This window comes from Pipistrellus hanaki (assembly GCF_964339955.1).
Source record: "Pipistrellus hanaki genome assembly, chromosome: 13".
Lineage (NCBI taxonomy): Eukaryota > Metazoa > Chordata > Mammalia > Chiroptera > Vespertilionidae > Pipistrellus > Pipistrellus hanaki.
This window is the reverse complement of record NC_140515.1, coordinates 46,200,260-46,226,770: the sequence shown is the minus strand read 5'-3', so window position 1 is coordinate 46,226,770 and position 26,511 is coordinate 46,200,260. Positions and strand designations below refer to the sequence as shown.

The window sequence follows — 26,511 nt, the reverse complement described above, 5'->3', positions numbered from 1 at the left end:
ATTCATTCCATTTATGTTAAGAATGTATATATACTTAAACATGTTACCTTTAGACATGTGTATAAAGAAATAACTATAAATATTATAAATGCATTAAATTAATAAAACTTGGTTTAATTAAGTGATGACTCTTAGATTATTTTTAAAATTCTGTCCTCCAAATACAATGTTATAACATTACTTTGAAAAAATTAATCATGATTAAAATGTGGGCCTTCTTTAAAAAAAAACAAACTTCTACATAATCTTAACTATCTAATAGAGCTATGATGCTATTACAAGTCTGAGTATTTTAAATGTCCTAAAGTCCTCACTTTCTATCTTGTTTTAAGGAGAAATTAGGGAGAAAAGTGCTAGCATTTATTATACAAGCACCTACTAAAATATATTAACTATATGCTATTATAATTGCTTTTCATATTAACCTTTATAGCAATCATACAAGGTGATTATTATTGTTCCCAATGCAGAGATTAATTCAATGAGGTTCAGAAGCATTAACTTGCCTAACATCACAAAACTCAGCAGCAGAATTAGCTCTTAAAGGCATATTTGGCTCATTCATAAATATGTTTTCTTTCCACCATAATTTTTTGTTTCCTAAACACACACACACACACACACACACACACACACACACACACACACTCTTTCCATATTCTATGATACACCATCAGCTACTCCTGGCATACAATTGCTATTATTCATTTAAAATTATTTTTATTTCTAGGCTAATTGACTTAGATATTTACTCTGGTCTACACTAGCCTTTTGACATTCTAAAAGTACTTATTGAGCTGTTATAAATATTTTATAGCTCATTGAGCATTAGAGCAGGAAGGGACTTAGAGCAATCTAGATCTTCCCCTTCTTTTTAAAATAAAAAACAATTAAGAGTGACTTATTCTTTTTCACTCAGACTGCTGCCATTGAGCAGAGATGCGGTCAGGTGAGTGCACCTACACAACTCACATCTATCTTAGCAGTAGCCACATGGATGAAGAGCTGAAGGATGGGGACTATGAGATGATTAGAGGCTTGCAGACAGAGCTCTGAGTAACTGCATTTCTACTCTTTATGGCTAAATATATAATTGAAATATTACAATATGTTGAGTAGAGATTAAGTATTCAATGATCTCAAGAACAGTATATTTATTTCATTTCAACTTCTCTCTCCATAATAAGCCTTATAAATCCCTTGCCTTCTTGTCTAGCATATTACCACATTATTTTGTATTATGTCACCACAGGTATGTCTGAAGTTTGTTGAGTCATCCAGTGGTGTATTCAAAAGTCATGCCAACTGTTGGGCAGTTCTTGCTATACATTTGTTCCATTCATTGCAAGATATTCAGTATCCTTAAGATTTGCCTAAAAATGCCTAGTATTCACCCAAATCACAATACATGCTTTTCCACAAATTCCTGAAAGAGCCAATAGAACAATGTCTTTTAAACTATCTATGGAAAAGGAGCAGTTTTCCATCCAATCTGTTCAAAATCTATACCTTACAAACTTTTTCCAAATCACCATGGGAGAAAAGTCACTAGAAAAAAAAAAAGTAAATACAAAACATAAGTTCCATTTTATTAATATAATCAACAGACAAAAATTACTGTCAAATTATTATACAAATTTATAAATTCTCTCATTTTATTTTCTTATCTCATTAAACACCAAAAGTAAATAGTGCACAGAACAGCTATGGTCTCTTGACCACACTATGAATAACACTTTACTAAGCACAGTACCACCATCATTGAGAATCACTGGTAAAGGTAAAGCAATATAGCGGGAGAAACCAAGATGGTGGCATAGTTAAACACCTGAACTTGCTGCCTCACACAACCACTTCAAAACTACAACTAAAAGACAAAATGAGTATCATCCAGAAACATGTGAAGGCTGGCTGAGTGGAAATTATACAAGAAGGAAAGAAAAAAGCACAATGAGACTTGGAGGAGGTGCAGAGGTGCAGCAGTGAAGTGCATAGGTACAGAGGTGTGCACACATGCAGAAAGGGGTGACAATTGAGTACACTGTTGTCTTTTTTAATCTGGAGGGAGATACAAGCACCCAACTGCTCTGAACTCCAGTTCTGGGCGAGACTCTAGGGACCCAGACTCATATAGGAAGAAATTGGACTGTCTGGCATCAGGCAGAACTCAAGGGCAGCTTTCTCTCAGAGGTGCTTGCAGCAATCATTATTCCTGCACAGGGCCATGGGACACAGAGACATGGGACCTGTTCCAGGCAAGGCTGGGAGCGGCCATCTTGTGTGTTTGAGTGATGGTCAATTTGCATATTATTTCTTTATTATATAGGATTATTATATAGGATGCCAGTTATTATTAATTGTCATTTTTAATTCTAAGTATCCTTTAACAGAGACTGAAATAAACAATTCCATCTACATTAACAATCCTGTACTACCTCACATAATCATGTCCAAATCTTCAGATAGACATACAAGTCCTATTTCTTTTCTTTTTCAAAGGGCAACATTGCTATCTATGACATTGCATCCCTCTCTGCAAAGGCACATAAATATTACTTAACAAGTAAATAGTCCAGATTCTTTTTACAACCCCAAAGCAAAGGAGTAAAATAAAATCTGATTTTAAAAGGACTCATTAAATATACATATTCAGAATACACACCAATGTTCACCTCATTGCCTATTCATCTTGGTTCTTGTCCAACATCCTTTTCTGTTCCCCCAGGTTATATTCAACCTTCCTGGATCCACTCTGCACCAACCCCATCACTCAACACAAAAAATATCACAGATATAGGCTTTCCTTTCAATCACAATTATTTTTCTTATGACACCAATACATTATTTGTTCAGAAGAACTTAAGCATTGATTCTTCTTTTTTCAGTGGTACCCTATTAAGAATAATGTCTCTTAAAGACAATGTCAAGGTTAATCCTATCCCTATTTTGACAGTAAGTACAATTAAACATCTCTCTGCACACAATACACTGAATGATGTGTTAAAATTTTCAAATTCTTTAAGAATGCTAGTGACTTTATAAATACCCCCCCAAAAAAATTCTAGGTTTAAATTCATTCAAATGGCTGCTGTTCTCACTTAACTTTAGGTAAGTATCACTTAAGTTGTGAATATGAATTGTTTATATTTTCCATGAGATTTCACACATTATAATATCATGGCATACAAAAAATAAAATATTTTAGTATATGAGAGTATACATGTGAACAATAATGTAAATAAAATAAAATTTGTGTTGAAATTAAAATTTTCTATTCTAACTTCTGATAATTCTGTAACACTGATATAACCATAAATATTAAATTTCTAGTGTCAATCTAAAAAAGAAAACATAGTCAACTAACATTTAGAAGAAACATTTGATTATGTTATTTTGTTTTTAAATATTCATTTAACTTTTTAAAAAATGTATTAATCAAATGGAATCTGAAGTCTGTATACTTTTCATAATAAACCATCATCTTACCTTTCTGTTGGCCATGACAGCAACTTTGTCATCTGCTTTGGATTTATCTGTAAGATAATAAAATATGGCTGCTTCAAAAACAGTACCTATGCTCCTGTTCAAATAAATGAAAAATTACACAATCAGAATTTTCCACTTTTTAATACTGTGGAATACGTTTTCAGTGTTTTTTTGTTTGTTTGTTTTGTTTTTATTGGAATGCTAATACACTCAGCTTGCCAGATTTGAGTAGAACACAATAATGCAAAAGTAATAATAACATCAGGGATTTGTATACTGATTTAACAAACATGTTTTCTTTTTTTTCTTTTTTTCTTTTTAATTTTATATATTTTATTGATTTTGTACAGAGAGGAAGGGAGAGAGATACAGAGTAGAGAGTTAGAAACATCGATGAGAGTCATCAATCAGCTGCCTCTTGCACGCCCCCTACTGGGGATGTGCCCGCAACCAAGGTACATGCCCTTGACCGGAATCGAACCCGGGACCTTTCAGTCCGCGGGCCGACACTCTATCCACTGAGCCAAACCGGTTTCGGCAACAAACATGTTTTCTTAAGTCTGACTGGTTGATTGGATGTCCTTTATTTAGCATCACACTTATCTTATTTCTAGATTCTGATCAGTTTCTGTGCTCTAGAGCAGCTGTCACCAACCTTTTGGACCTCACAGACCACCAGTGGTCCATGGACCATCCCTTGGTGACTGCTGCTCTAGAGTATATAGAATCTGGAATTAAATCTCAGCTACTTCTACTTGCATATCTACTACATGCCAGACATGAGATAAAGACTTTATATAGATATAATTTTATTTAATCCTCATGATAATCTTGCAAAGTATGTAGCCCATCCCACCTTCACAGTTGAGGTTATTGAGTTAAATACTCTGCCTGAGGTCATGACCCATCTGACTATAAGTCCCAATCTTCCTAAGATTCCTGCCAAAAGTCACACAAGAAGAAACAGCCAATGTTACTTTAAAAATTGAATCAATATTAATAACCTTCCGAAATAAAAAGTATCAAGCCCATATGGGTTCACTGGTAAATTCTACCAAACATTTAAGGAAAAAAATATATCAATTCTTTACAAACTAATTTAGAAGACAGAAGCAGAGGAAAAACTTGCTAGCTCATTCAATGAGGCCATTATTACTCTAATACCAAACTAAATAAAGACAAAATAGAACTACAGACTAATATCTTTCATATTTAGATGAAAAAAATCTCAGCAAAATATTAGCAAATCAAATCCAACAATGTATAAAAAGAATTATACACACAACCAAGTGGAACTTATCCCAGGTATACAAAGCTGGTTCAACATTCAAAATCAATTAATATAATCTATGATGTCAACAAACTATAGAAGGAAGTTACCTGATCATATTAGATACAGATAAAGCACACAAAATCTGACATGCATTCAGGATAAAAGCCCTCAGCAAACAAGGAACAGAGTAAAATTTCCTCAACTGGATAAGGAGAATCTACCAAAAAAAACCCTATAATTAACATCATAATGGTGAGAAACTCCAAGCTTTTGGGCTAAAGTGAGGAATAAATAAAAAAATGTTCCCCCTCACTACTCTTTTCTTTTAAATATTGTACTGGAATTCCTAGCAATAAGACAAGAAAAGAAAAATTACAGATTAAGAATAAATAAAAGCAACTTTGTTCACAAATGGCATGATAATCTGTGTAGCTGATAGCAAGGTTAATATATAAAATCCTATTTACCATCAATTTGAAATTAAAAACACTTTACCATTTACATGAAATAGTTAGGCATCAATCTAACAAAACATCAAGATCTTTATGAGAAAAACTAAAACATTCTGATAAACAAAATCAAAAAACAAAATAAATGTAGATATAGTTATAGATATTTGTTGATAGGAAGTCTCCATATTATCAAGATATGAGTTCTTCCAACTTGATCTATGTATTCAATGCAATCTCAATCAAAATCCCAACAAGTTATTTTGTAGAAATCAACAAATTGATTCTAAAGTTTATATAGAAAGGCAAAGGTCCAAAATAGCTAACACAATAATGAAAAGGACAAAGTCAAAGGACTGACTCTACCTGACTGCAAGACTTAACATCTATGCATATATATATATATATATATATATATATATATATAAAGTCTAAGGGACCGGCCAACCAGCTGACTGGCCAGTAGCTATGACATGCACTGACCAACAAGAGGCAGACACTCAACACAGGAGTGGAAACCACAGGCATGGAAACATGGAACAGACTGATGAATCTCAGAGGGAAGGGGGCAAGTAGGGAGGGTGGAAAGAGATTAACCAAAGATCTTATATGCATACTAGAGGCCTGGTGCACAAATTTGTGCACCAGTGAGTCCCTTGGCCTGGCCTGTGGGGATTGGGCTAAAACCAACTCTCCGACATCTCCTGAAGGGTCCCAGATTGCAAGAGGGCACAGGCCAGACCAAGGGACCCCACTGGTGCACAAGGGCATCTAGTAAAACTATAATAATAAAGACAGTGCGTATTGAGAAAGCTAATTAAAAAATTAAACAATGAAATTGATTAAATAACCCAGAAATAATAAATACAGCCAACTGATCTTTGACAAAGAAGCAAGGGCAATATAAAGGGGAAAAGACAGTATTTTCAACAAATACTGTTGGAATAACTAGATATCCACATGCCAAAAATGTAATCTAGACACCGACCTTATATCTTTCACACAAAATAACTCAACATGGATAACACATCTAAATTTAAAATGCAAAACAAAAAACTCCCAGAAGTAATATAAGAAAATTAACAACTGGATTAAATTAAAAATGGGCAAAGAAGATTTACAAATGGCAAACACATATGAAAAAGGCTGTTCATCAAATGTCATTTAGAGAGTTTCAAATTAAAACAATGAGATACCACAACACACCTATTATAATGGCCAAAATCCAGAACAATGACACCACCAAATACTGTGAGAATGTGAAGCAATAGGAACTGTCATTCACTGCTTGGTGGGAATGCAAAGTGGCATAGCCACTTTGAAAGATAATTTGCCAGTTTCTTATAGAAGTAAACATACTCTTGCCACATGATCCAGCAGTTGTATTCCTTGTTATTTAACAAAGGAACTGAAAATATTTATATCCACCCAAATATCTATACATGGGTGAATATAGCAACTTTATTCATAACTGGCAAAGCTTGGAAGCCAACAAAATGTCCTTCAGTAGGTCAATGGATAAACTGGTACATGCAAACTATGTAATATTATTCAGTGTTAAAACAAAGAGCTATAAAGACATGGAAGAAACTTAAATGCATATTTCTAAGTGAAAGAACCCAAAATGAAAAGGTTATATTCTATTTGATTCCAACTATATGACATTATGTAAAAGGCAAAACTATGGAAACAGTAAAGAGATCAGTGACTGCCAGTTATTGGGAAAGAGGAGAAATGGAACCCAGGGTACTTTTAGGCCAGTGAAATGATTCTGTATGATAATACAATGGTGAATACATGCCATTATACATCTGTCAAGACCAAAACCCATAGAATATACAGCACAGATAATGAACCCTAATGTAAACTATGGACTTTGGGGGATAATGATGTGTCAAAGTTGGTTCATCCATTGTAACAAATCTACTACTCTGATGAGGAATGTTGCTAGTGATGAGGTAAGGAGCATATGGAAACTACTTTCTGCCTAATTTTGCTGTGACCCTAAAACTGCTCTAAAAAACTAAGTTTATTTTTAAAAAATAATTCTGAAAAAAGGTAGAGATAGGATCATCTACTCTAAAATACAGATCATGTAAGAAAATATTAATTCTATAATAATACAAAAACCTAAGGCTCAATTATAAAGAGACCATTTGTTTTAAAAATATAATTATAATGAATATTTCAATATAAGAAAAAGCTTCCTAATCACAGCAGAAGAATCACTCATTGGGAGTAATAGTCAATACAACAGATACAGGACAACCAAATCATGTGGACAGGACTTTAAAATTTGTCATAGTCTGACTGGGTCTATATTTACATGTCATTTACTGATTCTGTAGATATCAACAAAGAAAGAGCGGCATCAAACATAATCGTGAGCCAATTTCTGCAGGGCAGGAAGAAATAAGACCCAAAATTTAGTAGTTATTATTTCTGGGTTGGAAGAAGAAATTTTTGAGAGAAGATATCCTCAAAGTTGCTGGGATTAAATAAACGGTTTGCAGGTGAGTTACTCACCTTTTGTAAAGTATCTAAATAGTAGCTAATTATCTCTCACACTACTTTTGAACAGAATAAGAAGCTAAATGCATACTAGAATTCATCCTGAGAGAAGACCAGACTTAGGACTAAATTGTCTATTATGGAGATAGTGAAGGGCGAAAGAAGGGGAGTGAGACAGTTATGGCAAAGACTGCACTCATAGTAGTCTGTCCCCGCCCCTAATTTTTGCTACTTCAGAGAAAATGAAAGGCTTTAGACAAGACTCTCAATAATCAGGCTGAATCACATCAGATTCTACATGCAAAAATCATCAGACTTCCAATAGAAAATGTTCTGTTGCTGCAGACCTGAGAGAAAATAACCCGTCTCTCTGGACAATCCCAGAGAGGACCCATGCTCAAAGACCCAGACATAAATACCCCGCCATGTACAACAACAGCAAAGACAGTTCCAGAACTTATTGGGAGAGTGGGTCTACTGCTCATGTGAAATGGCTGTAGTATAATTTTTAAAGTAAATGACTATATTACTTCAGGCACTATGTTTTAAAAAACCAAATTATTCAAAATTTATTTTGGTTACATAATAGAAATTTATAGTCCATGCAAAGCATATAATTGTATTTGTGACAACAGAGTGAATTCAACTTTTATTGCTAGTAACGGAGACATTATATTTACAGCACAAGGAATAAAATCACATTTATGATTATAAATGTCTCTTCCAAGTCTTAAGAATAAGTAAGAGTAATGTCTTGTTATTCTTCTTCTACTCATTTCTAACCTACATATTTGCTTTAAAAACTAAAGTTAGGGGGCTGGATTGATATTTAAACACTTGAGGCCCGGTGCACAAAGTTCATGTACAGAGGGGGGATTCCTTAGCCCTGCCTGCACCTTCTCATAATCCGGGACCTTTAGGGGACGTCCAACTGCCAGGTTAGGCCTGATCCCACTGTGGATCATGTCTAAACCGGCAGTCGGACATCTCCCTCTCAATCTGGGACCAGTGGCTCCTAACTGCTTGCCTGCTTGCCTGATCACCCCTAACCACTAGCCTGCCTGCCTGATCACCCCTCACCACCTCAGCCTGTCTGCCTGATGGCCCCCAAACATTCGCCCAACCTGATAACACCTAACCAATCCTGGGGGGGCAGGGCCAGCCTGGGCGAGGGGCTGTGGTGTTCTGGTCTCTGGTCATTCTGTTCATTCCACAGTTTTGGTTACTGGGCTTTTATTATATAGGATTTTCTCAAATGTTTTCACATGTAAGTTTTAAAATGTGTGTATTAAATTTTTCCAAAGGAGAAAAAAATTACTTCAATAGTCCTAACCGGTTTGGCTCAGTGGATAGAGCATTGGCCTACAGACTCAGGAGTCCCAGGTTTGATTCTGGTCAGGGGCATGTACCTTGGTTGATGGCACATCCCCAGTGGGCGGGAGGGGGGTGCAGGAGGCAGTTGATTAATGTTTCTATCTCATCGATGTTTCTAACTCTCTCTCCCTATCCCTTCGTCTCTGTAAAAAAACAATAAAATATATTTTAAAAAATTACTTTGATAAAGTGAAAAGGGGTCTTCGTAAGATAGAAAATTATAATTACTAAGAAGAAACATTTAAAAACATTTAAGCTTATTGAAAATCAACATTTTATGTGATAATCATAATATTTTAGAGTTAAAAAATGTTATACCTGCTATAATTCTTATGATGAATCCATTTTAAAAAGCTCTGTATAAATATAATTTAAAAAACTTTCTTTGAAAATATTTTTTCACCCAATTAAAAAGATAATTGAGGATTAGCTTTTATCTCTGTCTTGAATTTATTTAAAAATACTTTATTCTGAAATACTACAGCATACCCAATGAAAGTTTCACCCCAGGAATATGTTTTAAAGCCATAGTTTCCAATTTTGAAATATATGTTTTGAAATATACAAGAGTACCTATATAGTTATCTAAGAGCAAAGGTGACAGACAGACCAATTAAAATCCCTGTATTTAAATAGAGTGTATGGCCCTAGCCAGTCTGGCTCCGTGGATAGAGCATCAGCTTGCTGACTGAAGGGTCCCAGGTTTGATTCTGGTCAAGGGCACATGCCTGGATTGCGGGCTCAATCCCCAGTGAGGGGCTGGGAGAGGTTGCAGGAGGCAGCTAATTAATGATTCTCATCATTGATGCTTTTGTCTCTCTCTCCCTTTTCCTTCCTCTCTGAAATCAATAAAAATATATTTTAAAATAATAAATAAGTAAATAAAAAATAGAGTGTATGTATCATCATTTGAAAATAGTTTCAGAGAGTAAAATATATACTATTAATCTACACAAAAGTAATTTTTCAGTGAATAAAGATATACTAGTAAAGAAAAATATTTTTAAAAAATATATTTTATTCATTTTTTTACAGAAAGGAAGAGAGAGGGATAGAGAACTAGAAACATTGATGAGAGAGAATCATCCATCAGCTGCCTCTTGCACACCCCCTACTGGGGATGTGCCCACAACCAAGGTACATGCCCTTGACAGGAATCGAACCCGGGACATTTCAGTCCACAGGCCGATGCTCTATCCATTGAGCCAAACCGATTTCGGCAAGAAAAAGATTTTTACATGAGCATACACATTTTGGAAAGCATGGATCTGAGTAAATCTTTAAATGGGGTGGCAAAAAAATTAAAAATCAGATACCCTGTTTTGATAGGCAGCACATTTCCAGTCTTTGCTCAGGAGAATATCCATAAAGATGGTATGCTTCTTGTAGTGCACTTATATGCCACTTCTCCTTTTTATTTTCACATTTTCCTGGCTATGGAAACATAGAAAAACAAGATTCATTGTAAATATATAATTGTGTTTGCATATCCATTTGATTTAGCTGTTGAGCTGGACCCAAATCTAATTTAAGCATAATACAATATATTATTTAGATTTTTATATCTGATTATTATTGTATTATTATTTTAGAATACAGCAAAGTTGTAAAAATTTTGCATGTTAATAGCCAAAAGGGTCATATTCTTGATTCAAGATATTTGAATATGATTCACATAAAACTTAGAAAATTATAAAAATTAAGACTACAAATATAACAAAGTAGTCAATGTTAAAACATTTATTAGAATAATGTTGATTCCCTCTTAAGCAATATTGTGATGCTGAAGGGGCAAAAATAAAAAAGCTAAGTTTCTTATTGTAAGAAAATTAATTCAATTCACATCTAGTTTTGGTATTATGGAAGACACCTGACATATTCATACAAGTTCCTTAAACTTTCTGTGCCTCAAATTCTTCATCTATAAAATGTGGATAGCTGTACATACATCAAAAGGATTCATGAATATTAAATTAAATAATAGATGACAGTTTGGTAGAGTAGGAAGCACTCAATAAATGTTTATTTAGTTTTGTCAAACATGTATTTAGAAAAGAAAAACAACTGAAGAATCTCTAGGTAAAAAATGACTATAAGAATTACTTGGGCTCTTCTCAAATTCCACTTTATTCTTGGAGTCTCCAAATTAATATTTACTATCTAGTTCTCATTACACTTAATATTTTCATTTAATTATTTACTACATTCTGAATTATATTATAGTTAATTTGCATTCACGACTATCTCCTCCCATAAAATGAAAGATCCTTGAAGACAGAAGCAATACATAATATTTCATTTTTGTATTCTCCACAGCACCCATTTGCCTAATCTCTCTGCATATTATAAAAGCATTCAGAAATTGGTTCTTAAATTGCATGTGGTCCTAGACATTGATTTATTTGGTATAAAAGCAGTGAAGCAATATAATCAAATAAAAATCTACTTTGTACACAGAATCTTTAAATTTCATTCATTAAGTTATTTCACATGAAAAATATAAAAAGTAGAGATATAAAATCCAATAAACATTAGAAAATTTACACTAAATTAAAGATATCTTAGCTAGTATTTGCCTTAAGACATTTCCGCAACTCAAATACTGTAAGAATGCTAAGTAAGAAGTTATAGATAGAGAAAAATCACCAAAAATCTGATATAGCACTAAACAATTGAAGGTAAAGAAATTTCTTGAGAAAAATCAATGCAATATGTAGTTACAGTGAAGTTTGCAAAGTTTGGGTAACTGAAGAGCTTTTTGGAAAACCTGTCTGAGGGTTTTTAAGAATTTATCAGTAAGTATGTGCCACCTAGTGGTAAAACAATTAAACATCTAAACTCAAAAAGTTGACTTAGAATTGCAAATTCCAGACTTATTTATCAGTTTATGGATTGCATTTTCTACGAGTTTGATTTTTAATTGAAGAAGTGCACATTCTAAACGTATAGAAAGTACCCATTATTTCCAGTTTATTTCAGTCTTCCAGTGATACTGTTAGCAATGGGCATCATTGGCCAAGCTGTCCTCAGCTTTTGTAGTTTTAAAGATCTAAGCCTTTCACTTAGACTTGACCATACCTAATAAATTTAGATCTTCCATCTCATCTTCCATCCCAAAACAAAACACAGACAAATTTTTAAATACATTCATTTAATAAGGACATTTTCAAGGTAACTAGCAAATTTTCAAAGAGCTAAAATGTATGAAGTCAAGGATTAAGATCAATGACTTCAGATGAGACTATAGAAAGGGCTGGGCACCTTCATATTCCAGTTGTCAAGTCCTTCATTTTTTTATATTACTGTGGCAACCTGACTTTTCTCAATCAGTTTCATTAAATTTGGGGTGGAGGGAAATAATAAGTAATCATCAAGGAAAGAGAAGGAAGATAAATAGTCTAAAAATTTGTGTGAATTTATGAAAGTAAATAATACTTGACAGATGTATTCTTAATAGATGAACAGCATGCAAATATCTGGAGTAAGCATGAGGTTGGAGACTAAACAAATGGTTAGACAGGGAAAGATAGTGTTCTATGTCTGAGAAAATTCCTGGCCGAGTCCAAAACCGAAAAGTTTGTAAATTACTGTCCTATATGGTCTCATTTCAATCAATCAAATGTTATTGGCTGACAGAAGGCCTTAAAATCATTTTTACATTTCCCAGGGCTTGAGGAAGAAGCTGAATGACACTTCTCAGTAACTTCTGACTTACTGAATAAGGTTTGTGTTATCACCATACACTAATATGGAGTGTCCAGTTCAAGGAAAAGAATACATATGTTTGTCCACCCAGTGAAGCCAGTGGAGATAAATCTGTAATCTGGCAGAAACTCATGTCTTCTGTTGCTTTGTATTCTAAAAATAATTTTTAATATGTTTTTTTACTGATTTTAGAGAGACTGGAAGGGAGAGACAAATACCAATTGGCTGCATTCTACATACTCCACAATCCAAGCATGTGCCCTGACAAAAAATCAAACTGGCTATCTTTTGGTGCATGGGATGATGCTCATCCAACTGAGCCACACTGGCCAGGGACTGCTGCTTTGTATGTTAAGATTGCTTCTCTAGCCAAAACCGGTTTGGTTCAATGGATAGAGTGTCGGCTTGGGGACTGAAAGGTCCCGGGTTCCATTCCAGTCAGGGGCATGTACCTTGGTTGCAGGCACATCCCCAGTAGGGGGTGTGCAAGAGGCAGCTGATCGATGACTCTCTCTCATCGATATTTCTAACTCTCTATCTCTCTCCCTTCCTCTCTGTACAAAATCAATAAACTATATTAAAAAAAAAAGATTGCTTCTCTACATGAGAATTAATCAAGATATAATAGCCTGACATTATAGCAGGATAAATTCTACTCTGCAAACTTGAATGTGTACGCAATGTCACAACATCTTATTTTTGCTAAGTTGAATGAGAAAGCCCTAAGCCAAAAAAGATGATTGATTTTAGTCATTTTTTGGATCCATCCCTTACTTTCCCCAGGTTCATATAAATTGGGGGGGATATGTGGTGAATGAAGAGTGAGGACAGATCATTACTTTGCAACCTACAGTGGTTACATGAATAACATCTTTGTTCAGGTCCCTTGAAGTCAGGCAGTCTAACAGCTTCTTTGCCACGCCTGGACAAAAGAATCTTTAAAGAGGCTGGGGACCATGATAGCATGGGTTCAATCTCCCTTAGTGCACCAGACTGCCATCCTTCTCGGAGGTCCTGCTACTACGGAGGGCACTAACAGACTTTTATCCTCTTCCAAGTCTGTCAGAATCTCTGCTGTGCTGCCCCTGCCTGTCCCTCTCAGAGGCACTGGCCTCTCATTCCCAGCCCACCCTTCCCATCCTCAAGGAACTCAGGTCAAGAATACAGACAAGCTCTGCTTTTGGTCCCCAGAGCCATGGGAATAGTAGGGGCCTGACCACTTTCTGGAATAAGTGAAAGGGAAAAATACAATCAAAACAAATTATTAACCAACCACTGGTATTTGATTGGTCAGGAATGATTTCCTAGCTAAGGGACTTTGAAGATTAGAATAAAAGGCAGGTGGTAGTCTTTCCACCCCTTGGCACCCTACTACTCCTTTATCTATTGCTTTTTCTTAATTTTTCCTCATAACATTCAGCAACAACCAGCATACCATATCTTTATTTGCTTAGCTTGTTTACTATTTCTTATCCCACCAATTTAAATTTCATAAAGGCATTTAAATTTTGTCTGTTTTGTTCACATCTGAGCCTAGAAGAGTCATAAATAATAGAAGCTCAGTAAATATTTATTGGGTATTATAAGTAGGCTTTTTCCACCCCCCAGGGTAAAATCCAGTCAGGAAATTGGTAATGAAAGTGAGTAGTTGCACCCTGGCCAGGTGGCTCAGTTGGTTGGAGTGTCATCCTGTATGCCAAAACGTGTGGGTTCAGATCCTGGTCAGGGCACATACCTAGATTGAGTTTGACTCCCAGTCAGGTGCTTATGGGAAGCAACTAATTGATATTTCTCTCACATTGATGTTTCTTTCTCTCGAATCAATAAAAAAAAAATATCCTCAAGTGAGGATTGAAAAAAAAAGAAAAGTGAAAGGTTGCTACATCTTAATCCTAAATTATTTGACTATGCCTAGGAAGCTAAAAGAAAAATTTATTAACATGGTGGCTACCCAGCCTTATGAATGATATGACAATACCAGAGTCCTAGTTCACAAATTTGTGCACCAGTGGGATCTCTCAGCCTGGCCTGCAGGATCTGACTGAAAACAGCTCTCCGACATCCTCTGAGATTGCAAGAGGGTGCAAGCCAGGCTGAGGGACCCCACCAGTGCACAATTGGGGCTGGGGCGGGACATGGGAGGTTGGCCAGCCAGGGAGGGACCACAGGAGGGCTCCAGGATGTGTCTGGTCCGTTTTGCTCAGTCCTGATTAGCCAGACCCCAGAAGCAAGGTAACCTACCGGTTGGAGCATCTCCCCCCTGGTGTTCAGTGCATGTCATAACAAGCGGTTGAGCAGCCTTAGCATATCATTAGCATATTACACTTTGGTTGAACGGATGACCAGACACTTAGCATATTAGGCTTTTATTATATGGGATTACTTCTAAAGTAGTATAGCCCTTCATTTTGTGTACAAATTCAGATCTATAAAGTGTTTTATGGACCTCTGATTTATTCTATTATATTGGAGCATATAAAAAATGTGTATTTAACTTCAAATACTTCAAACAGCATATAAAAAATAGTACCGTATTTGAAAACAAATCAATCAAATGTTTCTTTACCTGCCCTATTTGGGGTATGGCAGAGCCTCACTACAATCCTGTAGGTACGATAGGGTCCACAATCCAAAATTTTAATTTTAATTTTTGTTATATCAATATTAACATCAGTACTTACAATTTAGGAAATTTTTCTTTTAAACACAATGTTGAGCATATGATAAAAATCTGGAAAACCAGAATCATAAGTACTTAGCCTGCTTTATTGGCTTCATAAATTCACAGAAATGACTTCAAATATTGACCATTACTTTAAGTTATTTCTTAGATAATATGTCTCTTAAAATATGGGGATATAAGTCACAGATTTCATAATCTAAAGAAGTATAAAATAATCTTCCTTTGGAATGCACCCCAACTAAATGAGGATGGGCACCACTGCCTTTTATAAAGTGCTCTGCCTGGTGATTTATGTCAATTGCTACTACTTATACATTCAAACTTGCAATGTAGTTCACTGACTAACCATGTATTGCCCTGATGCATCGTTCTATTTACTATCATGCCAAAGTTATCGCTCTTCTCCTCAGTTGAGCAGATCGTTTTCACTTAAAGCAATTCAGTAGAAAGTTAATCACAAGGATATCTTGTCTTCCTTAAATTGGATTTCTGCAACAGCAGCTGGTAATCTAGACAGTAAGAACACTCCTGTTCCTTTTATGTCAACTAGAAGATAGTCACATCACACCTATATGCACCACACATTCCTTGTCTTCCTAATATCTACCTCCCTCTCATCTGTCACCTTTAACATAAATTCGCATAATCTTCAATAATCAACTCTGGAATATTTACACAGCTTACTCAAATTATTGAACACTTGAAGCAAATACTGCTTTCAAAGATGCTTTTTTTTTTTTTTTTTTTTTTTTTTTTTTTTTGCCCTGTTTGTTTCCTTAGACATAAACAGGAATATTTGCTTACTCTGAGTCACCAAGATTTTAAGATCAAAATAACTTCTGTGCCCCATCCCACACCACTACAAAGTATGAACCAGTTAACCTGACAAAAAAAAAAAAGAGTACTAGCTCTATTTAGTCTGATCTTTTACATCAGTCTGAATCATAATGCCAAGAATGCAATGAATGCCAGGGGAGAAATTAGGCAGAAAAGAAAGAATAAAGAAAATTGAAAGTTAAATCTTTACAGTGTGATTCCATTACTTGGCTTAAAATACTGGGACTTTATATTTGAATTCTATACAAAAACTACCAATACAGGAACTGAGTACTCCCTGCAACACTGAATGAGAGGAGACATATGAAGTCAAGCCATCTATGGTAAAAATAATCTCAATGGACAAATAAAAAAAATCACAGTATACACAAAAATAAACTCAAAACAGATAAAGGACTTAAACATAAGACGGGAAATCATAAAAATCTTAGAGGAATCCACAGGCAGCAAAATCTCAGACATATGCCAAAGCAATATCTTCACTGATACAGATCCTAGGGCAATGGAAACTAAAGAGAAAATAAACAAATGGGGCTACATCAAATAAAAAGCTTTTGCACAGCAAAAGAAACCATCAATAAAACAACATTTACAGGGAACTCATACAACTTAACAAAAGGAATATAAACAACCCAATCAAAAAATGGGCAAGGAACCTGAATAGGTACTTTTCAAAACATGACATACAGAAAGCCAAGAGACATATGAAAACATGCTCAAAGTCACTAATCATCCAAGATATGCAAAGCAAAATGACTATGAGGTACCATCTCACCCCTGTCAGGATGACTATTATCGACAAATGACAAGTGCTGGCGAGGATGTAGAACAAAAGGAACCCTCGTGCACTGCTGGTGGTAATGCAGATTGGTGCAGCTACTGTGGAGAACAGTATGGAGTTTCCTCAAAAATACTAAAAATGGAACTCGCATTTGACCCAGTAATCCCACTCCTAGGATTATATCCCAAGAAACTAGAATATGTACCCCTATGTTCATAACAGCACAATTTACCATAGCTAAGATTTGGAAACATCCTTAATGCCCATCAGAGCGGATTAAAAACCTGTGGTACATCTACACAATGGAATACTACGCTGCTGCAAAAAGGAAGGAACTCCTACCATTTGCAATAGCATGGATGGACCTGGAGAGCATTATGCTAAGCGAAATAAGTCAGTCACAGAAAGATAAATATCACATGATCTCACTCATTTGTGAAATATAATGAACAACATAAACTGATGAACGAAAACAGATTCAGAGACAGAGACGCATCGATCAGACTGTCAAGCCTCAGAAGGTAGGGGAGAGTGGGGGTAAAGGGGAGAGATCAACCAAAGGACTTGTATGCATGCATATAAGCATAACCAATGGACATAGACACCAGGGCGGTGAGGGCATGAGCAGGGGAATGGGGAAACATGGGGGGCATAAGGACACATATGTAATACCTTAATCAATAAATAAAAAAAGATTATTTAAAAATCACAGGCTACATATATTTACTAAATTTTTAAAATATTTAAGCTCTTTAAAAAGTCAGAATTGATCTAAAGGATGTTCTTTGATCTAAAGGATTTTAAACAACAGCAAATGATATCAAGACCTGAACCTAAATGAAAGTTGACATACTTGACTGCTATTTTCTACTCCGCATTTGCTCATTTTTCATGGAATATGAGTTCATGAGAAAACAATGGAGGTATTTATTACAGAAAGATGCTCAGGTAATGTTTAAAGACCTACACATGGAGCAGGTGGAAGATCTAGAAGAAAGGGCTGGTTAGTTATGTGACACAGAATCAGTACATATTCTATGAGAAACAAAATGGTAAGGAAGTGGTTCTGAAACTTGTTATTTTAATAAAAAGTATTTAGGTTTTAGGGATATGGGTTTTGTCTGAGTCATGGACTGGTTTTGACCCTTGGCTAACAGATACTTAAAATCAAAGCAAAGCAAAAATGGTGGGGGAATTAAAGAAAATGAAAGGAAAAAGAAGTTTATCTATCAATTGTGCACTCATCTGATTATGAGTTTTGGACTTCTCCAATTCCTAATGGAAGAATGTACCAAAAAGTTACACAACAATTATTTACTTATTTAAGAACCCCAATATAAAAGATCCATTATAAGGCAGGCTTACTTATAAGGGGTATGACTCTGAAGACCATTTAATGAGCCTTATATTTTGGCTTAAAAACAATGATCTGACTCTTGTTTCTTTAACAGAAAAATAAGTACTTCTAGAAAACTGAGAAAGCTACACATTGGAATTTTTTAGAAAAGATGACTGCTATTCCATATGAGAAACCTAGTTGATCCTAACTGATTTTTTCATGCATTTGGTGATGGGAAAGGTAGCCACCTGTTCCATCCTTTATAAACAGAATAAAGTTGGTAATTTATTTGGATTTGGACTTTTAACTTCAGTAGAAGCTCACAGCTATCTAAATTTATAAGAAATGAAGGTGGGAGAGGACAGATGTGAGTTCAAAAATTTACTTGAAACAGCAAAGTCAGCATATATAAATGTGAGTGAATCAAAAAGCAGAATAGAGATAGGGAAAAAAAACTGGTTTCATTCAGTTGCAAAGGACCTGAAAGATAATATTTCCTATTCTCCTTCCAAATTCCATCAAACAAATCCAAAGTATTCTTGGGGCATTGCTGATATTGGGGACTATTCATTTGTTCACCAAGTAGTCAGATTCAGAAAGTTCTAAATCATCTCCTGCTTTCAAAAGTTCTTAGCACTTCCATTTTCCTTAAACTATAAAAGCATTACAGCAATTAACTCTTTCAGCCATGTACTGAAGAATCAAAGGATAAGACAGATGATCAATTCAGTCTATTTCACTCAATTTCTGGGAGTATCATGTTCGTTGATTTTAAAAATTCCCACTAAAATCATGTCATTTGAACATATGATCTTAAAAGATAAATATTATTCTCCACCTTTTCATTCTTGTATATGTTTTGGTGCTCCCTTCTACACATACTGGTTTCTAGGGGAAAAAAAATAATTATTTAGCTATGTATTTCACCTATATTCCCATTGTAAAATATCAATAGTTTATTAAGAGCCTATTAGATGATAAGCACTGTGCTAAATGTTTTATATATACTATCTCAGTTAACTCCTACAACTTGAGGCAGGTACTCTTATAACCTCCATTTTAATATGAGGAGTGTGGATTTGCAAAGGATAAGTGACCTACCTGAGTTCAAACATCTAGTAAATAGTATAGCCAACCTTCAAACCCAAAGAACCTGGCTCTAGAGACTGCCTTTTTAGCCACTTTGACAACTTTATTCTTTTCCTAATTTACATTACTACAAAAGTTTCCTTGTCAGATTAGATTATTCACAAATAGGTTGCAGCTATAGAAACAAGTCCTAATTCCCTTAACCTTTCTCCAGGCCAAAAACTAAAGAATGGTTAGAAAACAAAAAGTCTTAAACTAATAGCAAATTACAGAAAATTTTACATCAAATATAGAATTCTTATAACAAAAAAAAAAAAAAAAAAAAAAAATTGAGAGTTTGGTAGCTCTACAGATTTGGCTGCAAATGTGGTTTTCCAATGAATTTGCTTAATAGATTTGTATCCAGTTTCACTCCATTACTCTAAGAGCAAAATACTGCCTGATAATCTAGTCTACAAACTAATGGCTAATCCTTATTACATACTGCATTCTTAATATTTGGATCTTGATGAATATTAGAAGCAAAACACTCACCTGAATAGATGTTACTCCAGATGCACTTGTGTAATGACTAATACTGCATATATAATTTGAAAAGTCAAGAGTTCTGCTTAAGCAAGTCTACCTAAGACTGTCATTCAACATGAGTATCTACATATATAAAAGGCTAATATTCTAAGTATCCGACCATTAAACCAGGTGCTGTGACACACACTGACCACCAGGGGGCAGACGCTCAATGATGGAGCTTCCCCCTTGTGGTAAGTGTGCTCCCACAGTGGGAGCACCACTCAGCTGACTGGGATAAACAGGGCTGGGATAAGCAGGAGCTGCTCCTCCCTGGCTGCCTGCCGCTTTGCACACTACTATCCCTCAGGGGATGTTGAAAGCTGGTTTTAGCCCAATCCCCACAGGCCATGCCGATGGACCTCTAATATAGAGGTCTTTAGTGTAGAGATAATTTCAATAAAACTCTGATGCTTCATGATGTGAAAACTTAGTCAGTAGTTCTCTTTGTCTCTGGACTGTACATCAGATCTATCTGAGGAACTTAAAAATGCTGAGGCCTGGCCCTACTCCAATACCTTCTGATTTAATCAATCCAGTAGATTAGAACCCTGGCATTGCTATATTTGTGTTGTGTGTGGTGTTGTTTCTGTTTTATAAAGCTCTCTAATACACATTCAGGCTTAAGAAATGCTAAACTCGTAGTCTATCAAGTAGTAGTCTATCACATTAAAAGAGAGGAGGAACTTCGACTTTTTTTATTGCTACTGATTTTATGGCAAATAAAAAAATAATGTATGAATAGGCCAATATAAATTATAAATATGCAATCTAAATATTGCCTTCAACTTTCTTCCAAAGTACATTGCAATGTATCTATAAGTTTTATTTATTGGAGAAAACCCTACCATTTGTATGAATAGATAATAACAGAGTTCTTTTGCACTTTCAACAAAATTACTAATTCAGTGGTCCCATAAACATATCTATCTACCAGGGGGAATTATCTATTTAAAAAAAAAAAAAAAGAATAGACAACATTAAATAAAAGAGTTAAATTTTTTATAATCTAAAACTAAAAATATTCCATTTTCTTGTAAATACATGGGTTGTCTTTATAGAGGAGCTTATTTCTCTCCCACCTTAACATATACTGCAAAATTTACATAGTCATATTTAGTGAAAATTTTGAAATATTATTTAATCATTTGTTAAACTAAGCTTATACAAATTAGGAGAAAATGATGTTGAAATAGTGTATGAAGTGTAATATTTAGGCAGCTTAAGCCAGTAAGAGTCATATGTGCCTATCGGACACATATGTATCAGACAATGTATATCTCTTCTTCACCACTTCTAGAAAAATCTTAAAGAAAGTTTACATTGTTTACTATATGTTACTTTTTGTGTAAGTGATCTTTCTTATGAAGGGGAGGAGGTATGAATTTAATATCTGGATCACTGTGGTACAGTACAGAGCATCCGAAGATACAGGAGCTCCAGTGCAAAAAGGACAATAAAAGATTAAATTCCTGGAAGTCTACATAATAGAACTACAGGTTGAAGTCAAGACTATCTCCATCCACAGGGACAGGGACAGAAATCCCAGCTATCTCCAGGTAATACATAGTTTGGAATTAATACTTTTCATCTAATTTCATGATCATATGTATCATTTTTTACCATTTTTCTTCCTTGGTTGTCTGTATTCCCTGAGTCAACCATTTTGCCTTGTGTTTCTTGAGTGGACTGGGGCAAGGAGGCTTCAGTCACGGGTTAATCTCCCCTCCTTGGCATGCTGAGATCTTACGTAGCCAGGAGTGGGGAATCAGAGCACAGACAGATAGTCTGGCCTGTGCCAGTTCAACTGAAGTAAAAAGGAATTAAAATTTCAGACTTAAATGAAGAGACCCACAGAAGAAAACACCCCTATTATATACACTGTAAGGGAACAATTTTAAAATACACTTTGATTTTTTTAAAGTTATATTTATATATAATTTCTTAAGAGTGTCCCACTCACCCTAGTAAGTTTGGCTCAATGGATAGAACGTCAGCCAATGGACTGAAGGGTCCCAGGTTCAATTCCAGTCAGGGGCACATGCTTAGGTTGCAGGCTCAATCTCCAGTACGGGATAGTGCAGGTGGCAGCTGATCAATGATTCTCTCTCATCATTGATGTTTCTATCTCTCTATCCCTCTCCCTTCCTCTCTAAAATCAATTTAAATATATATATTTAAAGTGACCCACTCTTTAGCACATTATCAAATACCTAAGTTTCTAAGGTTTGCTTCATGAGAAGCTAGGCTTCCCCATCCTTCAGAAAAGGGATGGGGGCAGAGAAGGGAGAACACTACTTCCTGTATTCGGTGACTGTCAGTAGAAGTACCCAGGCATACATCCAAGAAGTCAGAGCCCAGAAGGTGCTCACATTAAGATGACTGGTTCACAACTACTGTGACATGAATATAAGCGATGTTATTCCACACTGAAATGAAACAGCCTTTCCTTCTGACTGTTTTCAAGCTAAATGGGCATATATACTGCTTATGCCAAAGTCAGAGTAAAAGCCCATTTTAAAGTACTTCAAATCCCCACAGATTTACTTACAGTGTGGATGAAAGGGCATGCCTTAAATGTACATACACTCAATTGTATAACTGAATACATAAGCTTCTCATTAAAAAGTAGACACTATCCTGAGGAAAAGAAATCCACTTTTCTGACATCTATTCAATCAGATTTCTTATGAAAGCATGACTTGCAGATGAAAAGCTTTAATATTAAAATACAGATAATTGAGCGAATTTATAATAATTAAACCAAATCCATGGAAACAGGTCCAGTTTACCTATTCTCATCAACTTGAGAGTCCAGTCTACTCATTAATTGTACTGTGTGATTTAAAGTTTAAAAGGAATCAAAGATATACAGATAGAGTTAGTATAATGAAATATTCCATTTGAAATTTGAAAATCTGGCTGCATTCCATAATTAATTTTCCCTATTAGCTACAACTTAAGAGTTTTCTCAAAAGGATTGAAAAATTTCCAAATAATCTTAAAATTATTTCAAAACACAACTATGTGAAGTCTTCAGTTAATGTATACTATATTTCTATTAGAAAAATAAAATTTTAAAGTATCCCATAACTATTTTTATATTTGTACTTCCTTTGAAAAACTGCTTTAAAAATAAAAATATGAGTTTAAAACAAAGAGTATCTTTTAAGATCTGAGATAAAAATAGCAATAATTAAAAACAAGTTCAAGAAGAATAGTTTTGATGTTATTCTACTTACCTTTAATGTGATACTATAATGTCCAACAAATGTTGCATTTATCCACGATTTTGAATGGGGATCACCCAGGAATTCTACGTGATACCGTTCAACATTTCCATCCAGGTCATAGGTCACATATTTACCTTTTAAAGGATCAGGGCAAAGTATCCCTGGCCAACTTTCAAAGAAAATTATTTTTAATTATTTTGATGCTTTTAAAAGGGCAGTCATCAATATATCTGTCACAGTCTTACATCAAACTTTCTTCTTTGAGTTTAATAAATTATTAAATAAACTTTCACATATTCACATTTTAAAAATAGGATATTCATTTGATACAAGTAATCAGTTGTGCCTTTGTAGGTATAGAAAGCTTTGAAATAGTGACTCATTTAAGATATACATGAGAAAGAATTATAAGACAAAGGAATGATCTCCAGGGTCTGTAAGAGACACTTAGGAATTGTTAAGAGGAAAAAGATTCATCAGAATCATGACAGGACTGACTCAACTCTAACGAATCAGAATGCCTAAATACTAAAATGTTAACCCCTTGACAGGGCTTCTAAGGGGGTAGGAGAGCGTTGGCATTTTGTGAGCCAGGGCTGCCCAAAGGGTACTGTTAGCTCAGGCTGTGCTAACTCTGGAGATGTAACTTCTGTGGGACAAGCAGAAGTAAGTTCAGCAGTCAATATTGTCCCTCTCTCCCTGCCCCCATATGCTCCATTTGCAGGTGACTGCATTGCTAAAAATCCTCATGTAACAAATAAAATGTATCCTTTACAAAAAATAAATCTTTAGGGGTTTTTTGTTTTTTGTTTTTAATAACATAAACCTCTAGAAATTCCTTGGTATGTTTTATTTTTTCATTTGGCAATTAAATTGTAACTAGTTTAGCAATCTCTCTAGACTTGGACTTACTACTCTTCAGAAAATAAAGCCGGAAAAAAAGGTACGAAATAAGATCAGGAAGCTGTGACTAACTAATATGCAATAGAAATCTGAAGTTTATAGCGCATGATCCAAATATGCATATCTAATATACCCAGACATTCAAAGATCTGTACAATGGTCAAATTCTATTTCAGTTTGCAGCACTATAGAGTAAAAAGATAACAAGGTTCAAATCAGGAGACCCAGGCTCTAGTTCTGCATTCTCCCAAACAAGAGGCCTGCAGCAGGTAATGAGACCTCACTGTAACTCTGTTTCCTCACTGTGCCGTTACAAAGTTGAAACAAACATGTGTTTTACACGTTTTAGTTTTTAGGCAAACTAAAATATTTTCAAGTATCATCATTATATATTGAATTGTGTACAATTCTATTTATATGTTACAGTCCTAACCCCCAATACCTCAGAATGAGATTGTGTTTGGAAACATCTTTAAGGAAGTAACTAAATTAAAAGGTTGGCCCTAATCCAATATGAGCGAGGACCATGTGAAGCCACAAACCCATCTACAAGCCAAGGAGAGAGCCTCAGAAGAAATTAACCTTGTTGAAACCTTGATCTCAGACTTTTAGTCTTCAGAATTGTGGGAAAATATTTTTTTTGTTATTTTTAAGCCACCCAGTCTGTGACACTTTGCTATGGGAACCCTAGCAAACAAATATAACCATATGCTGTATAGGTAAGACAATTGGTACCATTGAGAAGTAGAAGGAATAATATAAAAATATTTTTTTGCCCCATTTCAACAATCATTTTAAAGCTAAATAAATTAAATAGGTAAGTTTAAAATCTAAAAGATGCATACAAATCATGCTGCAAAAAATCTGAAATCACGAAAATACATATATTGTTTGGATTTGGGGACTGTAGATTATTGATGTCCTACTAAGTTATCAATTGATATTAAAGTTATGAAGTCATAAATATAGAAATATATGTACCATAACCAACTATAAAAAAGTTTCACAGATTATAGATTAATGAAAAGAGTTTATGTTTAGTATTATTAAGGTAAAAACATTTGATCCCAGGAAGCTGATACTAGTAAGTCCCGAGAAGAACTGCAAGGAGGTGTGAGTAGGTGGTGACTTAGGTGCACCAGTCACCAGGGATGTTGGATTGTGAGAATGGAACATTTAGCCACTGTTCCCTGATGCTGAGCAGAGTCCTGTGGCTTTGGGCCTCTCTAAGGGTAAGGAAGGTAGAAGGCTGCCTTGGCCACCTTCCATCATGAAAGAAGAGGGGCTAGAGGATTACAGATTGAGTCACACTATCAGGAACCCAAACAAGCCTCATACTTCAGAAGAAAAGGAAACGATAATGGAAAGCAAATGGAGGTTCAGGACTTAAATGAAGACTGTCTGGTTATTATCAGGTTCACATAACAATATGTGAAAGCTCTTACTGGGCTGTGCTCAAGAGTAAAACTCAAGTGAAGCTAATATTTTAAAACTAAGCTGGAAATCCACTTTCTGAAGAAACCCACTCAAAAGAAGATTTAATGGACAAACGACTAAGGATAAGTGGCAGCTGCAATGGAGACCCCCAACTTTTTGAACACCAATGAACAAGTAGGTGCTTCAATCTAATTAACAGCTTTTTAAAAGAACCAAACTGATTGTTTCATTATATTTATTTAAACTTTTTGTAAAATATAAGGGGCTCATGTTTAATACTATTGATTTACACCTCACAGCAAGTTTAAAAAGGATCATTGCCAAACAATAGCAAATTTATGCATAGCAACTACTCCATTCAGTGTCAGTTTCAGGATTTTTAACACTTAAGATATGAAAGAAAGAAATATTTTGCAATTGTGTGTAAGATGAGCTGCTATTTTTCTGACACAAATTCTGATATAACTGTTTTTACATCAAACCTATTGGGCCCAAGAGTCTTCAATCTAAGTTACTACTCTATGAAATATAAATAAATAAAAAGATGGCTCTAAAAATCATTGAATGCCTCTGTTCATTAAAAATATGCTATATTATAGAAAATACTGCATGTTGATGCCGAGATGAATTATGTTAACTACTGTCAAATGTCTAAATAACTCTGGCACTTTTGTATTTCTTTAGACGGTGCAAAGGAATCATCTGACTCCTAGTCTGTATATCTCGGTTAACTCAGAATGTTCCTCCTAACAGTAGGAAGAGCTGAGCAGAGGCAATAGATGTAGAAAATATGATTACTTCCCTGCAGCTGCTACATCTATCATCTTCTCTGACTTGCTGTGAT

At 35.0% G+C, this 26,511-nt stretch overlaps 1 protein-coding gene across 1 annotated transcript in view; it reads right to left on the bottom strand.

Moving 5' to 3' along the window:
- Positions 1 to 26,511, bottom strand: part of ZCWPW2 (zinc finger CW-type and PWWP domain containing 2) — a 66,443-nt gene that overhangs the window by 30,276 nt on the left and 9,656 nt on the right. Inside the window, exons 4-6 of the mRNA XM_084902511.1 lie at positions 23,337 to 23,496; positions 10,410 to 10,527; positions 3,487 to 3,533 (exon numbers count right to left, since the gene is read on the bottom strand). Coding sequence (XP_084758637.1) covers positions 3,487 to 3,533; positions 10,410 to 10,527; positions 23,337 to 23,496 — 325 coding nt within the window. The remainder of the gene's footprint in view (positions 1 to 3,486; positions 3,534 to 10,409; positions 10,528 to 23,336; positions 23,497 to 26,511) is intronic.